Here is a 20,811-nt window from a genome sequence, read left to right as displayed (position 1 = left end):
ACCCTTTGATGGTTCGACCGAACATGAAAAGAGTCAGTATCTTGGAGAGTTTGGAGGTTCGGCCGAACATGTTTGAGGTTCGGCCAAACCTGTTGGAAGTTCGCCTGAACCTTTTGATGGTTCGACCGAACAAGAAAAGAATTAGTAGCTTGAAGATTTTGGAGGTTCGGCCAAACTTTGGGTTGGTTCGGCCAAACCTAACCTTGGTTCGGCCGAACCCTGCGGGTGAACTGTTTTCTTCTCCGCAAGCTTCAATCGACGTGGTCTTTTCTTGTCCCTTAGATTGTTTTGATGTCTAACACTATAAATACCAAATGTAATGAGATTTTCAGAATTAAGAGAGAGAAACACAAGTGAGGTTGAAACCCTAGATCTAAGCATACATAGAATTCTCTCTTCTTCACCTTTGAGAATTCCTCTTTGCAATTCCTTCTCCATTGAAGAGTAATACAAGCTCCAAACCCTCCCCCGTGGTGGATGTAGCTCATTGAAGAATGAATCACCTTACATATTTGTGTGTGTTTTAATTTCTTCAATTACTTCTTCTCATTTTTCCAATATCAAATTGTCATACAAATCAACATTTAAGCCCAAAAGGGTCATTTAATCATAACACAAACAACAATGGCATCTAATTCCTCTTAATTGCTCTGCGATGAGTAATCCCACACAACCATTTAATCAATAAACCATATTTACCAATCAAATCGCCATTTATAGAACCCAAAATTAAAAATATACTTTCTTTGTTAATTATACCCAAATCGACCATAATTTCTTTGAGTTGTAGGTTGTAATTAAGAAAAATGAAAATTTGAGGTTATAACCCGTAAAGTGCTAAGTTGTGTTGGGTTGTATTTGACTAAGTTTCCTTAGAATATTCACAAAGATGTCTTACAAAACAACTTGCGTGGACCAGGTTCATATAAAATCAGTGTGGACCAGGGTAAAATATAACTATCTACCTATTATATCACGGGAAATTAAAAAACACACGACTCATTTCTCTTCTCGCTCATACATTTTCTCTCTCCGCCCATAGCTCAGACATTTTCACATATTCATTCTTTATATAATACACATTTTCACATAGTCATTTTCACATTTTCACGCTGACATTTTCAACGTCTAAGCAGTAGTAATGTTACTAAGTGTCAGATTTCACCATTGTTGGATGAAAATCTGTTCGAAGAATTTGAGAGAGAGTTTTAGGAAGTAGAGTATTATTGCTTGAATGAATAATTAGGCAAAGTGTTTACAATGTATGCTATATATACACTAATCTAAACTAACACCAATGAGGTGTACTAGCTAATCAGGAGCTTCTATTTGTACACTTCAGCATCAATATACTAAGCTGACTAATATTACAAGGATGATCAGCATTGATCATCATCTAACAAACCTAACAACCTTCTAACAACCTTCCTTGTTTGTAGGGAAAGTAGTTAGAGTTGTTTCTAGAAGCTTCATAATGCATGTGCATGGTTAAACATGCAGCTCGTGCTTGCTTACAAGAGGGAATACCAACACCCCCCCTCAAACTAGGCATGAGATCAGAGTTGAGCATGCTAAGTTTGCTAGATAGGTTTCTATGTTGAACTCCAGGTAAAACCTTAGTGAAAATATCAGCCAGCTGGTTTTGAGTGGGCAAATAGGACAGTTGAAGAAGTCCTTCCAGAACTTTGTCCCTTGTGAAGTGACAATCCACTTCAATGTGTTTTGTCCTCTCATGGAAAATGGGATTGGTAGCAATGTGAATGGCTGATTGATTATCACAGTGAAGCTCAACTGGTTTGAGATTGTTAACACCAAGTTCTTCTAGTAATCGAATTGTCCAAGTCACCTCACCAGCAGCCTGTGACATGGCTCTGTACTCTGCCTCAGAAGAACTTTTAGAGATGGTACTTTGCTTTTTAGATTTCCAACTGATGGGGGAGTTACCAAGCAAAAGAATATAGCCAGTGACAGACCTCCTTGTGGTGGGACAAGCTGCCCAATCTGAATCAGAAAAGGCTTGTAAAGTAAGCTTGTCAGTGGCTTGTAACAAGATACCTTGACCTGTAGTCCCCTTTATGTACTTAAGGGTATGAATGAGAGCATCAACATGCTGCAATTTAGGAGAGTGCATGTATTGGCTTAATGATTGGACAGCAAAGGAAATATCAGGCCTGGTGTGAGTGAGAAAGTTTAACTTGCCAACAAAACACCTGTACAATTCTGGATCATGATAATCAACTCCATCAGTGGTGAGTTTCAGATTGAGAGGGAATGGAGTAACAACAGATTTGGAGAGATCCCATTCACAATCATGGAGAAGTTCCTTGGTGTATTTCTTTTGGGTGAGAATATATCCATCATCAGTGTGGCTAATTTCAATTCCTAGAAAGAAATTTAAGAGACCAAGATCCTTGATGCTGAAAGTAAGATGCAGATGTTGTTTAAGTGCAGAAATAGTGTCTTCATTAGAGCCAGTGATGATTATATCATCAACATAGACAGCAACAACAGTAAATCAGTAGAATCCTTCTTGATGAACAAAGAATAGTCATTTTTTGATTGAATGTAGCCTTGAGATTTGAGTTCACAGTGCAATCTTGCAAACCATTGTCTAGAAGCTTGCTTGAGCCCATACAATGATTTATTCAGCTTGCATACATAACCAGGTGGAGCTGGAACCCCTTCAGGAATCTTCATGTACACTTCTTCTTCAAGTGTACCATGTAGGAAAGCATTATTGATATCCAACTGAAACAATTTCCATCCTTTGCTGGCAGCAAGACTAATTAAACACCTCACTGTAGCCATTTTAACAACAGGTGAAAATGTTTCATGATAATCTATGCCATATTTCTGAGTAAATCCTTTAGCCACTAATCTGGCCTTGTACCTCTCAACTGATCCATCTGCATTCTTCTTAATTCTATAAACCCACTTGCACCCAATTGCTTTCTTTCCCTTAGGTAGGAGAACATAATCCCAAGTTTTGTTGTGCTGCAAAGCATCAACTTCTTTGTTCATTGCCTCAATCCACTTAGAATCAGCAGCAGCTTCAGAATAGTTAGTAGGTCCAACAAGCTCCATATGAGCAGCAATGAGCAGTTTGTGATTGTCTGGCAGTGTATCATATGCAACAAGATTGCACCAATGTTTAGGAGGTTTATGGCATATATAATCATTGAAATGAGAGGGAGGTTTAGAAATTCTGGTAGATTTTCTTGGTTCTAGGAGAGATACTGTAGGAGAGATGGGAGGAGAAGTATGTGAAAGGGAAGAAGAAGTGGGTGATGATTCTGGATTGGACAAAAAAGGTCCAGAACTGTGAGTGTCAATTTCTTGATCAACAGAAGTGTGTGTGTTTGAGTCTGATGTATCTGATGTTAGTATATCTGGTGTATCAGAAGTGTATGGAGTTTCAATAGGCAAGAAAAATTGAGTAGAGTATGCAGTGGATGGATTTTGAGAAAAATGAAAAGGAAAGTGATGTTCATAAAAAGTAACATCCCTTGAAATGACAGATTTCTTTGTTGTAAGGTTGAGAACTTTGTAAGCTTTATGAGTTGTGGATAACCAAGTAAAACACAAGCATCTGCTCTAGGATCAAATTTAGACCTATTGACTTTAGGTGTGCTGATGTAACACAAACAACCAAATACTTTCAAGTGTGAAAGATCAGGAGGTTGTTTGAACAACCTTTCATAGGGAGTACTGAATTGAATGCTTTTCAGTGGCATTCTGTTAATGAGAAAAGTTGCAGTAAGAACACAATCACTCCAATACTTATCAGGCAGTTTGGATTGAAAAGAAAGTGCCCTGGCAGTTTCAAGTAAATGCTTATGTTTCCTCTCAACAACTCCATTTTGTTGAGGAGTGTAACTACAGCTCTTTTGGTGTAGAATTCCTTTGCTGAGAAACAATTCTCTCATTCCACCTTCTGTCAGATCAAGAGCATTATCTGATCTAACCTTCTTGACAGTAAGATCAAACTGATTTTCAACATACAAAATAAAATCACTCATGATTTTAACAGAATCAGTTTTATTTCTCATTAAATGAGTCCAAGTCATTATGGTGTAATCATCTACAATTGTAAGAAATTGATTACATTTGGATGAGTCATATACAGAGTAGGGACCCCACACATCTATGTGCAACAAATCAAAAGGTTGTACTGACTTAATATTACTTACAGAGAAGGGAAATCTTGTCTGTTTGGCTAAGGGACAAATTTGACAGAAACACTCAGCTAAACAACCCTTGACATCAATGCCTTTAATATTCTTTATTTTGCCAAAAGAAATATGTCCTAGCCTAAGATGCCACAGTTTGGCTTCTTCAATTGCTGAAGTACTTGAAAGAGCATAGTTATTGGACTTTGAACTGTCTGATAGTAAGTCTTCATCTAAGCAATATAGGCCTCACTAGTAGAAAAAAACCCCTGTTGCAGCCCCCTTGTTGCAGCGTACATGTATAAATACGCTTCAACAACCAGTCGGTCAACGCGGGTCAAACCCTTTAAAGGGTTATCGCAGCGTACATTTTAAATGTTCGCAGCAAATGTGTTTGTTGCAGCGTACAAAATAAAAGCCCGCAGCAACAACCCGACTTTATCGCAGCGTACATGCTATTGCCCCCTGCAACAAGTCCGCGTTTCAAAATTTTTTGCTGCAATAACGTTATTTCGTCAATAGCTTTTTCACTTAACAAAATATCTCAAAATTTTATTTTCCAGCGCTCTCTCAACTCCTTCTCTCCAAGCATCTGGCCTTCGAACTCAGCCGTCGAACTCAGCCGCCGTCGAACTCAGCAGCCGTCGAACTCAGGCGTTGCTCGGCCCTGCGTCGCTGTCTTCGCCGGTGGGTCTGTGTTCTCGCCTCATCTCCCCCATCGCGTTCTGTTCTCGCCGTCACAGTCCCAAGTATTTCGATCTCTTACTCTCTCTTGCGCGAATCTGTTTGAGGAGGTATAGTTTTCCAACTTTTTGTGTTTGTTTTTCCCTAATTTCGTATTTTTAGGGTTTGCTTTCAGTCAATTCTTGATTTTTCCCCCAATTTCGTATTTTTAGGGTTTGATTACATAAATTATTCTTATTTTTTGTGTTAATTAATACATTTTTTTCCGATATTGATTGTTAGGGTTTGATTTTTTTTGGTAGCTTATAATTCATCTGTTGACCGGTTTCCTACTGAAAAGAAGAAGATTGTGGTGAGTGGGAATCCGGTTAGGTTGTTAATAAAGAAGTTTGTGTCAAAAGCCGTGGCAAGGACGTATTTTTTCCCTAGGTTGGCTAAGGTATCAGAATCGGAGGCGGTGGTGCTGCTGGTGCTTGGGGGATCCTTTGGGGCTAATTCTATGAACATTGCTCTATTCAATATTTATTTTCAGATGTTGGAGCAGCGGCCAAATTTGCATATAATTTGGGAGACTGGTGTTGAATCATTCAATGAGATGGAGAGCCTTGTTCGAAACCATCCTCGATTGGTATTGGCACCGTGAGTTTTCGATTCCCATTCCATTTTAACTCACCATTATAGCTGTTCCAATGTTCCATTGATGTTTATTTATGAGAAAGCTATTGTCATACTGTACTAAGTTGCTAACTAGCTGAGTAGTTTTACTCCTCTTCAATTGCTTCATATAACTATAGATAATCCTAGCCTATGTTGATTTACAAATTACAATTTGTCAAGATAAATCCGCAGGCTACATGCCAAGCTTGTACACCAAATGCATAAGATTTTGGTTCCTTGGAGAGGATATTTTGGCACTGCTGTACCACAAGTGTCCTATCTTCACCATAGATAATAAGTCATTGTTACGTTAGGTTAGAGCATCTTTGCTCGTGTTCCAATTCACTGTTATCCTGTAAAGAAATTCATATAATAACTAATAAGTGGTGACTAGAGAATAACCTATCCCAGAAGCAAGTTTATTCCCTCAGCTCTTGAATACTTGATTAATTTTAACAATGGCCTTTTTAGCTGTTTTGAAATGAAATGATTGTCACATTCCTTTTGGGGTTTGTGGTTGTCAGTTGTCACCCTTCCTCTCCTTATCACATGGGCCTCATCAAAATGTGTGATAATCCCCTATGTTATAGAATGAAGGAAGTATATGTTTTATCTTTTATTCAGTACCCAATTCTGTTCCTGGAAGTCAATGTTGTTGATCCAAATCTTTTCTTTGGTTTACAGGCCTGCTTCAACTGTCAATTTTGTACTTGACTTTTTGTGTTGATTTTGAACACGAAATCATTATCCGTAAACCTCTTTTGTCTGTTTCAGATATATATATATATATATATATATATATATATATATATATATATATATATATATATATATATATATATATATATATATATATATATATATGCTTGCGTGTGTGTCTCAAAACTTTTACTATCATCTTTAGGATCAGTAAAGTCCATCTGATTGTTCTTTTTTTCCCGTACATGATCTGAACATAATTTTCGTTTTTTATAAGGTTTTTGCGTTCTATGGACATGGGATATGGAGCTGCAGATCTTATTGTTTCTAGGGCTGGATCGATGACTTGTACTGAACTACTAGTTACAGGGAAACCTGCCATCCTGGTAACAACCTTTGCTTCCTTTATGGTCTCTTCAATTTTTGAATTGCTATAAGGCTTGTTTGGTCGTTATAGGTCATATTAGGCTAAAATGAGGCTTTTTTGCTCCCAAATATGAAATAAAGAACCTTAGGACTCATTTTAAACATATTAAATGTTTTATATGATTAGTTTTAACTTTCCAAGACTTACTCCAATCTATTTATGCACATTCGAGACTTCTTTGGCCGTTATATATAGGTCATATTTAGGCTAAAATGACATTTTCGCTCCCAACTTTGATCTAACGAACTTAAAAACTAATTTCAAACTTATTACATGATTCATATGATTATTTTTAATTTTTCAAGACTCAATCCGATCTATTATGCACATTTGAGACTTGTTTGGTCGTTATAGGTCATATTTAGGCTAAAATGAAGCATTTTCGCTCCCAACTTTGAACTAAAGAACCTAAGGACTCATTTTATACTTATTATATGTTTAATATGAATATTTTTAACTTTCTAACACTCATTCCAATCTACTTATGCAAATTTAAGGCTTGTTTGGTCGTTATAGGTCATATTAGGCTAAAATGAGGCTTTTTTGCTCCCAAATATGAAATAAAGAACCTTAGGACTCATTTTAAACATATTAAATATTTTATATGATTAGTTTTAACTTTCCAAGACTTACTCCAATCTATTTATGCACATTCGAGACTTCTTTGGCCGTTATAGGTCATATTTAGGCTAAAATGACATTTTCGCTCCCAACTTTGATCTAACGAACTTAAAAACTAATTTCAAACTTATTACATGATTCATATGATTATTTTTAACTTTTCAAGACTCAATCCGATCTATTATGCACATTTGAGACTTGTTTGGTCGTTATAGGTCATATTTAGGCTAAAATGAGACATTTTCGCTCCTAACCTTGAACTAAAGAACCTAAAGACTCATTTTAAACCCTTTACATGATTAATATTCTTAGTTTTAAGTTTCCAAGACCCTTTCCAATCTATTTACGCACATTTAAGGCTCATTGGGTCGTTATAGGTCATATTTAGACTAAAATGACATTTTCGTTCCCAAATGTGAACTAAAGAACCTAATGACTTATTTCTAACTTATTACATGTTTAATATGCTTATTTTTAAAGTTTTCAAATACTCATTTCAATCTATTTATGCACATTTAAGGCTCATTGGGTCGTTATAGTTCATATTTAGACTAAAATGACATTTAATCTAATGCTCCCATCAAATTTTTGTTTTTGAAGGTCTATACTACAGGAATGCGCCTTATGCTAGTGAGGAAATTGATGTGGTTCGTGAGCAATGGGCTAAGTTTTTTACCAGAAAGTATTTATTATTGGCCTGAGCGCGTTTGATCGAGTTGGCTTAGATGTTATAGAACAATATTTTGTATTAAAATGTATGCGTACGTTGAAATTGGAACGTACATATATTTAAATGTATTAGTACGTGCACTTTGGTTTTGGAATATATACAAAACTACAGTTATTGTTTATATATTTGTTATACAGGTTGTGATATTCTATTATTGTTATGACAGGTTTCTATATTTGGTGCAAAGTCCCTAAACAAAATTAGAATTTTCCCGCCAAAAGTGCTTTGTTGCAGCGTACATATATATGTGTACGCTGCAACAAGGGTCTAAATTTAGGCAAATTTTCAGACTTGTTGCAGCGTACAAATAGATGTACGCAGCAACAAGTGGAGTTTTTTGCAGCGTACACTTCTTTGTACGCTGCAACAAGTCACTATTTTTGCCAAAATTTTGACACTTGTTGCAGCGTACATGCATATGTACGCTGCAAAAAAGTACTTTTTGCAGCGAACATTGTACGCTGCAACAAGTTCAGACTTGTTGCAGGCCCCCCAGTTGCAGCATACGATGTACGCTGCAACAGGGGTCTAAAAGCCCGCTGCAATAAGGGTTTTTTCTACTAGTGCCTTTGTCCAACTTACCAAGCAGAATGTGCTTGTTCTTGGAAAGGTCCTGTGCAAAACATTCACCATGTGTAAACAAAATTGTGCACTCAATATCACAGCATAGTTGGGAAACACTAATCAGGTTAAACTGGAAACCTGGCACAAACAACACATTCCTAAGTGTTATATTTCTTCCTAGATCAACTGTGCCTTTGTGTGTTACTTGAATTTCTGCACCATTAGGAATTGTGATTGTATGACACTTATCATCAACTGGTTCTAGATTGCTGAACATACTTTTGTCTGAACACATGTGATCACTTGCTCCACTATCTAAAATCCATTTAGTTTTGAATTTAGAAAATAAACAGAATGTACCTCTCAGCTGAGTAGCAGTTGCTAATCCAAGTGAACTAGAGCCTGAGTGTTCAGCTTGATTAGCAGTTTTCTGAGTGTTGAGAAAGCTTAAAAGCTGATTGTATTGCTCTTCTGTGAAAGTTGCATGAACAACTCCTGTGTCTGACTCAATTTGGTTTTCTTTCTCAGTGAATTCTTCCAACTGAGCTGCTGCTGCTACTCTTTTTCCTCTGCCTTTGAAATCTTTAGGATAGCCATGTAGTTTCCAACACTTGTCAACAGTGTGGTTTTTCATCTTGCAATGTTCACAGTACAGATTATTTCTAGAATAGGTAAAATTCCTTTGCTGATTTCCACTGCTTGCATTCTGAACACCAAAACTACCAGAGTTAGAAGCATAGGTAGATTTATATGGTCTATTGTCAGTAAACTTCCTTGCAGTAAACACAGTTGATTCCATATTATGAGTCCTGTTGCTGTTGACTTCTTTCTGCTGCTCTTCTTGCAGGAGTAGTCCATATGCCTTTGAAATTGTTGGCAATGGAGACATCATAAGAATAGTGCTCTTTGAATGATCATATTTCTGATTCAACTTCATCAGAAATTGTATTAACCTCTGATCATGTTGAGATTTCAAAAGTTTTTGAGTTAATGTGCAGCTGCAACCAGTACAAACACATGATGGAAGTGGATCAAGGCCATCAAGCTGGTCCCAAAGAAGCTTGATCTTGGTAAAGAAACTTGAAATTTGCTCATCATCTTCTTGATTCAGATCACAAAGTTTCTGTTGTATTGTGAACAACTGTGGACCAGAAGATTGACAAAATCTTTCCTCAAGATCCAACCAGATTTCTCTAGCAGTTTTCAAGTATAGCACACTCCTTGCAATTGAAACCTCAAGAGATCCTAGCATCCAGGATATTACCAAATCGTTGCACCTGTTCCAAATTCTGAAGTTTATTGATCCAACAGCTGGCTGATTCATAGTTCCATCAACAAAACACAACTTGTTCCTAGCAGATAAAGCAATCACCATAGACCTTTTCCAGTCATTGAAGCATTTGCCATCAAATACTATGTTAACCAATTTCGAGGTATTAAGATCATTGTTGCTGAGATAATATGCAGAGTTTGGATTAAGAGAAGAATCCTGATCATCAGGCATCTTTGAAAAAATTTCTAGATAGAATTTCTACAGAAAATCAAGAAGGAAATTGCTGAGCAGAATGAAATCGAAGAAGAAACTGATGATTCAGTTTGAGATAATGACTTGATCAGTTTGATCAAGTAATCAGAGTGAAATTGCAAAAGAAAACACTCACCAGGATCTAAAGATTCTGCTCTGATACCATGTCAGATTTCACCATTGTTGGATGAAAATCTGTTCGAAGAATTTGAGAGAGAGTTTTAGGAAGTAGAGTATTATTTCTTGAATGAATAATTAGGCAAAGTGTTTACAATGTATGCTATATATACACTAATCTAAATTAACACCAATGATGTGTACTAGCTAATCATGAGCTTCTATTTGTACACTTCAGCATCAATATACTAAGCTGACTAATATTACAAGGATGATCAGCATTGATCATCATCTAACAAACCTAACAACCTTCTAACAACCTTCCTTGTTTGTAGGGAAAGTAGTTAGAGTTGTTTCTAGAAGCTTCATAATGCATGTGCATGGTTAAACATGCAGCTCGTGCTTGCTTACAAGAGGGAATACCAACACTAAGTACTTAGTAACCTAATTTATTTGCATCTTATGTTATGTTTTTTTTAGAACAATTATAACAAAATGAGTAACTTATAACAAAATAAAATAGGGACTATAACTGTAAGAATAGCTATTCAAAGTAGACTTGCTAATGTGATAGACTAACAAAAATGGAATACATCATGATCCTATTTGCATCTTCTGTAAGCATGTTAATGAATCCATGGAGCACATTTTCTTCATTTGTCCTTTTTCTGCTGAGGTTTGACAGGAGATTCTGAGATGGATGAATCATAGCAGAACAAGCTATGAGTGGTCTCGGAAGGTGGAGATTGCTATTGCCCAGACTAGAAGGAATTCGGCTTTGCATCAGCTATACAAGTTGACCTTCATAATTACTACTTATCATGTTTGGAAGGAAAGAAATTAAATGCTAGGAGATTTAAAAATTGTATTACTGATGCCTTATAGACTTACTAGTCTTATATGCACGCGATGCGTGCGGGATTATATAAAAGCTTAAAATTGTATTACTACCACTAAATACAAATATTGGATTGAACAAATGTTCACAAAATTTCTATTTAAAAAAAAATTAAGGTTATACTAAATGATCATACATCAAAATAGTGAAACAAAGTAATCATGCCCTTTACATGACAAAGAATTTAAATCTTAGTACCAAAATAAAGAATTAATATAGAACATCAAACTTTAGGAATTAATAGAACCCTTCTATAATAATCAACCACAAAACAACATAATTCCGAATTATACAATTGCAACCATGACGAAAAAAATATAGTTATAGAAAAAGGCACTAACTTAGTTATGCCATATGCCAGACCTCTAGTTAGTGGGCACTAACTTCCCCCTTTTCGGAATGTCCTAACTCCTCCCTCTCACAGTCTCAGTGTCTCACCCATCCTCAATTCTATTTTGAAATTACAGAGAAATCCACCCAAAATAACTTAATGAACTATACTACACAGAATACAATATAAATCCACAAAAATAGGCAAATAGTTTCGATTCGCCACAAATTGTCTCCAACTTCAAACACCAAAATGGGGATCAGCTAATTTCGCACTATTTTTTTTCAATAAATTTGACCACCCTATTGTTGTAATCCAATAATCCATCTGGGTATCAAATTAATCGCTCATTTTTATAATCTCAGTGATGTTTGAAGCATCCCCATATATTCTGTTTTGTAATTTAGCCACAAATTCGCAGCAGATTTGGTTTGCCAACCACCTGTTCGATCTTATTCCTCAGTGAATCTTCATGAGTTTGCCAAACCAAAAGAAATTCCAATCAAATGGCATTATGTTATGCAATATGACATCCTTTAACATCATCACAGAAGAACTCACCGTATTTCCCAACAATCCTGACCTTCTTGGTTCTCTTGGCCTATATGCAGCAACAACATCCAAGGTTAATTAAACGGATATTTCTTGTTCAAATAATTGGGTATTGGAATCAATTGAAAGATTAAAGCAAACATTAAAGATTCAACAAAAACCCAGAAAATTAATAGGCAAAAAAAAGATAAAAATTGAAAGCTTACCCTGGTGAAGATCAAGGCGATGATGAGAGAGAAAGAAAGGAGGCAAATGCTGCAAATTGGTTTCTCAAAAAGCATAATTACTTGATTAAGTGGTTTCATTGCTACTACGAACGAAAGATTTGAGGGTTTTTTTTTCTCTCTCTTATTCTGATCGAAAGTGAGATCTAAGAAGAATGTGAACACTCATCGCATTACAACAAAAACTATGAGTACATGAAAATAATAAAGGAAATGAGGGAAGATTTTACCTTCAGATCTGAACTTCTGATGGAAATAGAAAAGCGAATACGGTGGCTGCTGCGCTAAGGAAGCGGCGGAGAATACGTTGGCCGGCGACTTCGTTGTCATCCTCGTCGCTTTCCTCTGCGCATTAATCTGCATTCTCGGATGGCTCCACCGCTTTGCTAGAATCCACCGCATTAAACGAAAAGAATCCGATCTCAAAGGTAGAAGACGAAGATGAATCGAAGAATGGAAGATAGAGAATGAGAGAAGATGAAGAATTGCCGAGGTGCTGCTGCACTCAAATGGAATTTTTAGGGTTTGAAATAAAACCGGGGAGGGTGTTTTTGTAAATTGCTAGGTGGACACGAAAAGTCATTTTACTAAAAAGCCCTCAGGAGCTGGCTTATATAATAGAGATAGTCTTGTTAGAAAAATCCAGTATGTGGTCTTTGTCAGGTGTTTTATGAGCCACAAACTCCATGATGTGGGGTTGGATTTGTAAGTGTCTTTGAGTTTTTGTCTGTGGCGCCTCTTTGAAGGGTTGCTTGGTTGTAACTCTTCATGGTTGTATAGTTTCTTGTTCCATTTTGGTTAATAATATTTTCTATTTACCGAAAAAAAGAGTAATTATAAAATAATTCGTATTTTTCTTGTTTGTTCCAACTTCAATACACACACTATGCTGACACTTGAGTTAGAATGCTAATATATTCATAGAAACTATTGAACCGTTCATCAACTTAGGTAGTTATTTTTTTTTTACACAGAAACGAAGCAATATATTACATTAAGTTAAAAGGATTCCAAAGGAACCTATAGTTTTTAACAGAACTTAAACAACCTAAAGGCTTGGCCCTGTCCCTTTTGGAGAATGATCTCTTATGCACGGCTTAGTCAGTTATTCAGGAGAGTAAGCAACTTCTATTAGCGAAGGGGGCGGGGGCTCTCTTGCTTTGGACAAGATGGCACATAAGAAAATATTATATATTCATCAACATAAGAAAATATACCAAATATAACTACTACAATAATATATACCTCGACAGAAAAAAGAATATATATGTATATATTTATTTTGACTGTGATTGCCTTCTTTCTTTCGCCCACGTCCTCGTCCTCTTCCATTTTCTCGTTATCTTCATTTCCCAATTCTTCTTCTTTCTTAAATTTAACTTTTCTAACTTTTCGCTTCTTAACTATGTTTACCGTATAGTAACTGTAACGATAAAATAGTAAATGCTAAAATTATATTGTCATCCTAAAATCATATAAGTACTGCTTGAGTGTTGATATAATCCCTACTAAAACAATATAGTAGATGTGGAAAACATATAATTATTATTAAAAATAATAAGATTAACATAAAAGGAAAACTAATTTATTCCCAATAATATATCCTAATAAAAGTATTTCCTATAATGGTTACATAAGTAATATAGTCATTGTTTAAAGTTTATGTATTCAATGTATAAACTATATAGTTACTAAAATAATTACATAGGAAAAAAATAAATTATATAGCCATTATCTGAATCATATACTTATTGAAAAATTTATATAATTATCAAACAAAAAAATATTATCAATTAAAAAAAAGATGAAACGAAACTATAGAAATCATATAGTTACTATGTAAATTACGGAACTCATGTACTCGCAATTTTAATTCTTTACCTGTTAAAAAGCTTTTTTTTATCGTTATAAAAAGTCTGAGTTGCAAAACTCGTTTACTAAAGCTCTTTTGGTTTGAGCTCGAGCTCGAAATATAAACGAGCAAGCTCAAGACGAGCTCGAGCAATTATTTAATTAAACGACCCTGGCTCGAACAAAAGAAAATTAAAGCTCGTTCAAGCTGAGCCGACTCAAACACAAATATTTCTTCACAAGCTTAGCTCGATAAGGTTATTACTCGACTCGACTCATTTGCGGCCCTATATATATGGTATTTGTAAAAGATTCTCGTTTCTGTTAAGTAAACTTGTGTTAGATTTTTTCCTAAATTAATAACCATAAATTTTGATACGCAATAGGTAATTTCCAAAACTATAACCATAGATTCCGATTCTTTATCAATTAAACTATTGGTCAAATATTTTCTCTTTTTACAATTCTCTATCAATTAAATTACTGGTCATTTTTGTCAAAAAAAAAAAATTACTGGTCAAATATTCATGATAAAATTATTACCAATTAAGTGCATACATGTATTCAGAATTCTCAACATTTTATTTATGCATTCACTGAAATCTTGGTCAAATAATTTCATAGTACTCATTTCAAGAAACTTAAGAGATAAAAAAACGAAAAAAAGGACATGGATTATTCGTAATAAAATCTTACTGTTTGATATATCGATCACCAAGTGGGCTTCTTGGTTGATTTGATGACATTGATGGTTCATATGATAATCTTGATTGTTTTTCCTTCGTTTTTGTTAATCCTTGCTCTATTTTTTTTAATCACCCTAATCCTTTTTTTTTTTAAAATTCCTGGTGCAGAAATAATGTAATTGATTGAAGGAAAAAAAATGTGTTTTAGAATATCTTTATTGTTGTGATTTTGTAGGATATTTTCTTATTTGTTCACAATTTTGTACAAAGTTATTATATTCATTGCAGATATGTGAAATATATGTTTTACATAATTAAGAGTATAATATTTTTATGGTAGTAAAATAGATATTATTGTCATCCTTGTAATATTAAGATTGAAAACAGATATGTTAGAATCTTTTGGTCAAATAATTTTGTAGTACTCGTTTAAAAAAAAAACCCTGCAGTATATTATTATTATTATTATTGCTATTAGTCATGGGGCAATAAAAAGGAACGGAAGGAGTATGCACCAATGAGGAGATCATTGTAACATTTGTAAGGCGTCGAAATGAAGGGTACTTCTCAAATTCCATTTCTTCCATATAAGTATAACTACAAAAGTTACAGTGAAAAATTGTGTATTTCCTGTGACAAAAATTACATATTCTCACAATCTCACAAAGCTTAGCTTCGCCTTATCTACCCTAGCATCCTCCTTCCCAATTCCTGATATAATTTTCTCGTATTCACAGAAATCCCATTTCCAAGTTGGTAATAGCAACCCAATATGTTTGTGAGACGAGCTGCATAACTTAGTCGCACTTGATGTTTCTGTAGATCCTACGTACAAAAAGGTTGGATCCCATGAATCCAACAGCCCCTGATATTAAAGATGTAAGACAGGGTTAAGTTCATGGGTAACACACCTCAAATTCAAGATAGAAGCATTATAGTGGAATTCAATGACTATCCTTGCTATACAGGAATTTACGTTAGAAAGATTTTAGAAGACACTTACCACAAAGAATTCCCAGCCCAAGGCAGAACATCAAAGTGTAGCCAAAATAAAAGCTGATCTGGAAAAAACCCGTCATCTTGGTCTTCACGTGATAGTAGTAAACTGCGTATAGGTAGACATAGATGGCAGTGGACGCGGCAGAAAGGAATGAAGTCCATTGCCAGTGGTAGTTTTCAGCATTCAGCAAGAAATATGTTCCCACAATCGTCACACAAACAGTAACAATGATGAGAATCAGGAATACAAGGAGCATGAATCCATAAACATAGTATACCTGCAAGTGGTAAGAAAGCATGAGCCGCTGGACAAAAGTACGGGAGTAATTATCAACAACAACTGCTGAAAAGAAAGGACACCTTGTAATTCCAAAAGGATGTGAAAACAAAATACATCTCAATGAAGATGCTCCCAAAGGGTAGCAATCCACCCATAAGAGATATAATTGATGGAGTCAGATACCATTTCTTCTCAGGGATGGGTCGAGGTATAGTCTTCACCCGACATGGATTGTTTGGAGATCCGCTCCAGTTTCGTCCAACTACAGTTCCAAGGAGTGCGAGAGGGAACGAGATAAAAGCCCAAATGACAAAAACTACTACGATAGTCCCAAACGGGATGGCAGCCAAAGATCCATAGAATATAGCAATAGTGTTCAAGACAAATCCGATTCCAAAGCACAAGAATGGGAATAGGGAAGCTGTCAGAATCATCGTCTTTATCCAACTTTTACCTGACAAGACAGAATATACATCAACAGATTTATAGCAGTAACATTGAAAAGGAAAGGTAGGTCGATTAAGTTTTAAGAGAATTATCACATACCACCATTACGAGAGTACATTCCACCACTCACATAACCTGATATAAATGATGTCAAGGCATAACAAACAATGAATGTTGTGACAATGGCTCCCCTCCTGAAATAAAGATAATAGTGCTATTTTTAGAAAGTAATATGTGTAACAAGGGGTGGCTCTGTAGTCTTGTACGCAAGAACAGTGTAAACATCTCAACCTTTCGATGTGAAAGCAATAAAGAATAAGCAGTCATTCAAACCATTATCTAATGGTGCACACCAGATATGAAATAGACATCTTAGTAACACATAATTCCAGTGTAAGATAGCTTGATATCAAGTATCTCATATACATACCCTATATACAACATTCCAATAATTGCCAGATTGATAACAAGGAGAACCAGAGTTGCCAGCTGGGCCCCGTTACCAACAACAGCTGAAAGCAGAGCTAAGTTGCGCGGAGAACGGAAAACATCCCCATGAACAAGTTTCCAACCAGACTCTTCACTAACATCCCTTTCCTGATCATAAATATCCAAGTTCAGCTAAAATAGGAAAGTTGGTGTGGGCAAATGATGGAAACAACAAGAGAAGAGTCTCACCAAGGTTTCCAAATCATCATCTTCCCTAGCATACTTCGCATAATCATTTCTAAGAGTACGCATCAATATCATAGACACCAATCCAGTCAAGAAAATGACCATCATAAACGAATTGAAAATGGAGAACCAATGGATCTGCCAAATTAAATTAAATTAGACAAGACCATTCAAAATAGGATATTAAATTTCAGTTAAAAATACTAATCAACTCCATAATACTTTTCACTTTTGGCTACCGTTGCAAAAACTAACAATTCCTTAATACGGAGTACGCACAAAGCTTAGAAGACATTTATTTTAGGATGAAGAGAACATATAGCTAGTTCCAAAAAGCATAAACAAAAATAAGATTCTGAAACTCAGCCACATGACACGGAAAAGAATCCGAAAACAACAAAGCAAGGACTCTCGATTTCAGCATGCCAACAGTAAGATTAAAAAGCATAATCAAACTTCAGTTGGATGAGGTGTGCAAACCTGGTGTTCAAAGAAGGGATAATCCAAATATACATCAAAACGCTTGGCAAAAGGAACATTTGTAGGAATCCATTTGACTGTGTACGTCATGTCATAGACCTTCCCTTCTTCCACTGGCTTGGCACTGTCCTGAGTGAGATTAACATGAATGATCTGCAAAATAACAATTCATATTCAGGTATTCTGTTATATATTTATACTGCAAAATAACAATTACAATTTGGAAAGAAGGTCTAAAAAGGAAGCTATATAACTGAAATACAAGGGCAAGCGAAGTTACCTGATTGCCATTATATTTGATTATAAAGTTTTTGTTGGTATATAGAACACGTTTAGCATTTTCAACGTTTTTATCAAAATGCAGTTCTCCCACAAAACCTGTGCGAGTATAGAAGTTGTAGGTAATTGAAACAGGAACTAATTATTTTAAAAGAAATAAAATGAAATGAGTAGCCAGGGAAGAGCAGAGTGCATACCCCATAGAGGTAAATCATCTGGAGTTTGTTGAGAAGCCATGATGGTCAAATGGAAAACAAAAGTCACAATCAATGTGTCAGTGAGAATAAAAGAAAATTATTTAGATACTAGACTGGAATCATGATGCTTAACAGTTCATGGCTTTCATGACTATATGACATACCAATAAAAAATTCAAACCAATAGGAATTTTCAATTGCATCTTTGAATTGTTTGGCCTTGGTAGGATCAAGTTCAAGCTCACATATGGTTGTCTTGTCAGTATTTTCTGACAAATAAAATAAACAAACACATTTTAGGATCAGGTAATAGTGTACATATTTCACACAGCCATAGACAGATGAACAATAAAAGACTAACAGATATAGTATCTGCTTAGGAACCAAGACTTACTTCCAAACTTGATATCAATTTGGCTATCAATAAGTTCGTTTCCACCAAGAACCTCACCCAAGCCACCCCACCTGTGCCCAGAATTCCCAGATGGACGACAAAATGGAAGGCTGAAGTAATTATAAGTTTCTTGTGGATTGTTGTATGGACCAACCTTGTTCACCCAAAGAGTTACATGCTCCTCTGCTTCATACTATAGGAATTCAAAATAAGAACACAAAAAGAAAAAAGAACAAAAATGAGTTACTAATAATTAGGAAGCCATCAAGAAAGTAACAGAAAGTTGCATGCTCACAAGCAGACACGAGCAATGTAAGTCATTCACAAGACCTCACCAGTCACTATGATGGAGGGCAAGGATTTCAGAGGCCTTGACAATTTGAAAAAATGAAAAGGCATAGAGAAGGGGTGTGTGTGTGGGGGCGGGGACATTAGCTTCAGATTGTGGACACATTAAAGAAGATGGCAGTGACTTCATTCTAGCAATAGCTTCAACATCACCCAGATTATATAGGCTGAGAACTTAACAGAACAACTGACACAAATAAGAATCTGTAGAACATCTACTAAACGTTCCAAAATACTGAAAAGGGCAATGTCATAGTAAAGTATGAGTAGAAAACATTGTTCTGAATAGTCTAGCGGAATCAGACCATCTTATTTGATAAAATCTCTCTCGAATGCACTTCTCTATACATATCCATTATCCAGAGTGTCAGGCCAATGTTGTTTCGCCTTTCCTTGTGAAAGAATGCATACCTCTGCAGCTCTTATTATGCTCATTGGTAGGCTCCTATCTTCTAACAGTTTCAACAGCTCTTATTATGCTCATTGGTAGGCTCCTATCCTCTAACATACTTCTTCTCCAGCCCAACCCCACCACATCTCCCCGACTTCTCTTCTAATTGAAACATCACGAGCCAGTGTCCACGGGCAAGGGTAACTCAAGATCATCTAATCTAAACCTAGCTTTCTTCAGTATGAACCCGTACAATACAAGTCATTACAAAAAAAGGCTAAGAACTTATCTGAATATGTACACACTGTTGCAAAACAGTATGATCATGCTTATCTGACTCCCACATGGCCTCTTTTGCTTCAAATTACTAACTTCCTATTGACTTTTTTCATTTTCCAACGAAATTAGCGATAGATTACATGTTTCTAATTCGAGACATTGGAAATTGTAAACTAAATTATTTGCCGAAAAAATCAAACGGGCATCACAAATTCACGATAACACATCAAATCAACCAAAATAAAAAATCCCACAATCACAAACGCAAAAATGCAAGATCTGGAATGAAATTACAATCAAAACTCAATCAAACAAGAGATCAAAATCAAACACAACAATGCAACAAAAAAGAACCACCAAAAAACCCGTGTACCTTGTGATCCGACTCGGATGCTAAAACGGGCGAAGAGATGAGAATGACGGTGAAGGCGAGGAAAGAGATAGATCTGACGGTGGTGGTGGTGGGCATGGTGGTGGAGGAGACAGAATGTGGCTTCAGCTAACGGTCGGATCTGCAAAAGGACGAGTTGATTTGGAGGAGAAATGAGCTTCGGAGAAGAATTTTTTATTATTTTTTATTTTATTTAAAATTAAGTTGATACTCCCCCAGTTTCATACTTTGGTGTTTAATTAAGGTCTTAATTAAGGTCTTACCTTTCAAAAAAAAAAAAGTCTTAATATTTCCCTTAAAAAATACGTAAGTACTAAATGCAGTACAAAAATTCCTAAATGTAGAATCATATGACCCCTTTTAAATTGAAAATTCTCAAAAATACAAAAGATGGACTGCCGGTTAGAATTTCTGGCGGTAGGAAGGGACTGCCGGTTGGAATTTCCGAAGGTAAGAAGTGACTGCCGGATAGAATTTCTGGCGGTAGGAAGGAACTGCCAGTTGGAATTTCCGGCGGTAGTCTCTTCCTACCGGTAAATATTTCCGACAGTTGGCCCGGAGGTTTATTTATGCGTCGGAAAATATCTTCGGATGTATGATTGTTGTTATTTTCTAGTGTTATTTGTTCTACAATAATATTCCGGTAAAGAAATTGGACAAGAAAAAATATTTTGATTGCAAATATTACGGATCGTAAAATAATCATCATTTTGTAAGTTATCATTATTGTCCATCGATTTATAGAGTACTAGATTAGATCCCGTGCACGCACGGATTTTGATATTTTTTTCACAAAATATTTAACTGAATATCTCCCAAACTACTGCATAGTTATAACATTTTTAACATACCCGTTTAAATTTATTCATCTAATATGCATATTTAAAATGTTAATATGGTCATTTGACCAAAATAT

The 20,811-nt window shown here is 35.6% G+C and overlaps 4 protein-coding genes across 4 annotated transcripts; 1 reads left to right on the top strand and 3 right to left on the bottom strand.

The window, feature by feature from the left end:
- Window positions 1-5,144: 5,144 nt before the first annotated feature.
- Window positions 5,145-6,661, top strand: LOC130467110 (uncharacterized). The gene is made up of 2 exons (XM_056835566.1): window positions 5,145-5,492; window positions 6,487-6,661. Exons 1-2 carry the CDS (start codon window positions 5,353-5,355, stop codon window positions 6,644-6,646), a joined length of 300 nt encoding a protein of 99 aa, XP_056691544.1. The 5' UTR covers window positions 5,145-5,352; the 3' UTR covers window positions 6,647-6,661.
- Window positions 6,662-8,565: 1,904 nt separating this feature from the next.
- Window positions 8,566-10,055, bottom strand: LOC110787593 (uncharacterized). Its single transcript, XM_021992220.2, has 3 exons — window positions 8,912-10,055; window positions 8,690-8,866; window positions 8,566-8,600 (listed from the first exon to the last, which is right to left on the bottom strand). Exons 1-3 carry the CDS (start codon window positions 10,053-10,055, stop codon window positions 8,566-8,568), a joined length of 1,356 nt encoding a protein of 451 aa, XP_021847912.2.
- A 1,575-nt stretch (window positions 10,056-11,630) lies between these two features.
- LOC110787582 (uncharacterized) lies at window positions 11,631-12,740 on the bottom strand. Its single transcript, XM_056835565.1, has 4 exons — window positions 12,429-12,740; window positions 12,181-12,344; window positions 11,984-12,023; window positions 11,631-11,890 (listed from the first exon to the last, which is right to left on the bottom strand). The coding sequence occupies exons 1-4, from the start codon at window positions 12,598-12,600 to the stop codon at window positions 11,826-11,828; spliced, it is 441 nt and encodes a 146-aa protein (XP_056691543.1). The 5' UTR covers window positions 12,601-12,740; the 3' UTR covers window positions 11,631-11,825.
- Window positions 12,741-15,283: 2,543 nt separating this feature from the next.
- LOC110787605 (transmembrane 9 superfamily member 1) lies at window positions 15,284-20,127 on the bottom strand. Its single transcript, XM_021992227.2, has 12 exons — window positions 19,878-20,127; window positions 18,487-18,679; window positions 18,257-18,361; window positions 18,093-18,110; window positions 17,897-17,994; window positions 17,617-17,769; window positions 17,140-17,274; window positions 16,892-17,058; window positions 16,561-16,655; window positions 16,095-16,468; window positions 15,739-16,012; window positions 15,284-15,600 (listed from the first exon to the last, which is right to left on the bottom strand). The coding sequence occupies exons 1-12, from the start codon at window positions 19,971-19,973 to the stop codon at window positions 15,533-15,535; spliced, it is 1,776 nt and encodes a 591-aa protein (XP_021847919.1). The 5' UTR covers window positions 19,974-20,127; the 3' UTR covers window positions 15,284-15,532.
- Window positions 20,128-20,811: the final 684 nt, after the last annotated feature.

The sequence above is a fragment of the Spinacia oleracea genome, chromosome 2 (genome assembly GCF_020520425.1).
Source record: "Spinacia oleracea cultivar Varoflay chromosome 2, BTI_SOV_V1, whole genome shotgun sequence".
NCBI lineage: Eukaryota > Viridiplantae > Streptophyta > Magnoliopsida > Caryophyllales > Amaranthaceae > Spinacia > Spinacia oleracea.
The sequence above is the reverse complement of the archived record's forward strand: the minus strand, read 5'-3'. Positions and strand labels throughout refer to the sequence as shown.

Excerpts from the sequence above, each read along its gene's own strand:
- LOC110787593 (XM_021992220.2), bottom strand. The coding sequence starts at position 10,055 with ATGCCTGATGATCAGGATTCTTCTCTTAATCCAAACTCTGCATATTAT. Across the intron at positions 8,867-8,911 it reads AACTGCTACTCAGCTGAGAG|ATAGTGGAGCAAGTGATCAC; the intron begins GTACATTCTGTT and ends AATGGATTTTAG. Across the intron at positions 8,601-8,689 it reads GAATGTGTTGTTTGTGCCAG|GACCTTTCCAAGAACAAGCA; the intron begins GTTTCCAGTTTA and ends TGTTTTGCACAG.
- LOC110787582 (XM_056835565.1), bottom strand. The coding sequence starts at position 12,600 with ATGCGGTGGATTCTAGCAAAGCGGTGGAGCCATCCGAGAATGCAGATT. Across the intron at positions 12,024-12,180 it reads TCGCCTTGATCTTCACCAGG|GCCAAGAGAACCAAGAAGGT; the intron begins GTAAGCTTTCAA and ends TGCTGCATATAG. Across the intron at positions 11,891-11,983 it reads CAGGATTGTTGGGAAATACG|ATTCACTGAGGAATAAGATC; the intron begins GTGAGTTCTTCT and ends AAACTCATGAAG.
- LOC130467110 (XM_056835566.1), top strand. The coding sequence starts at position 5,353 with ATGAACATTGCTCTATTCAATATTTATTTTCAGATGTTGGAGCAGCGG. Across the intron at positions 5,493-6,486 it reads CCTCGATTGGTATTGGCACC|GTTTTTGCGTTCTATGGACA; the intron begins GTGAGTTTTCGA and ends GTTTTTTATAAG.
- LOC110787605 (XM_021992227.2), bottom strand. The coding sequence starts at position 19,973 with ATGCCCACCACCACCACCGTCAGATCTATCTCTTTCCTCGCCTTCACC. Across the intron at positions 18,680-19,877 it reads CATCCGAGTCGGATCACAAG|TATGAAGCAGAGGAGCATGT; the intron begins GTACACGGGTTT and ends GAATTCCTATAG. Across the intron at positions 16,656-16,891 it reads ATTGGAATGTTGTATATAGG|GAGGGGAGCCATTGTCACAA; the intron begins GTATGTATATGA and ends TCTTTATTTCAG.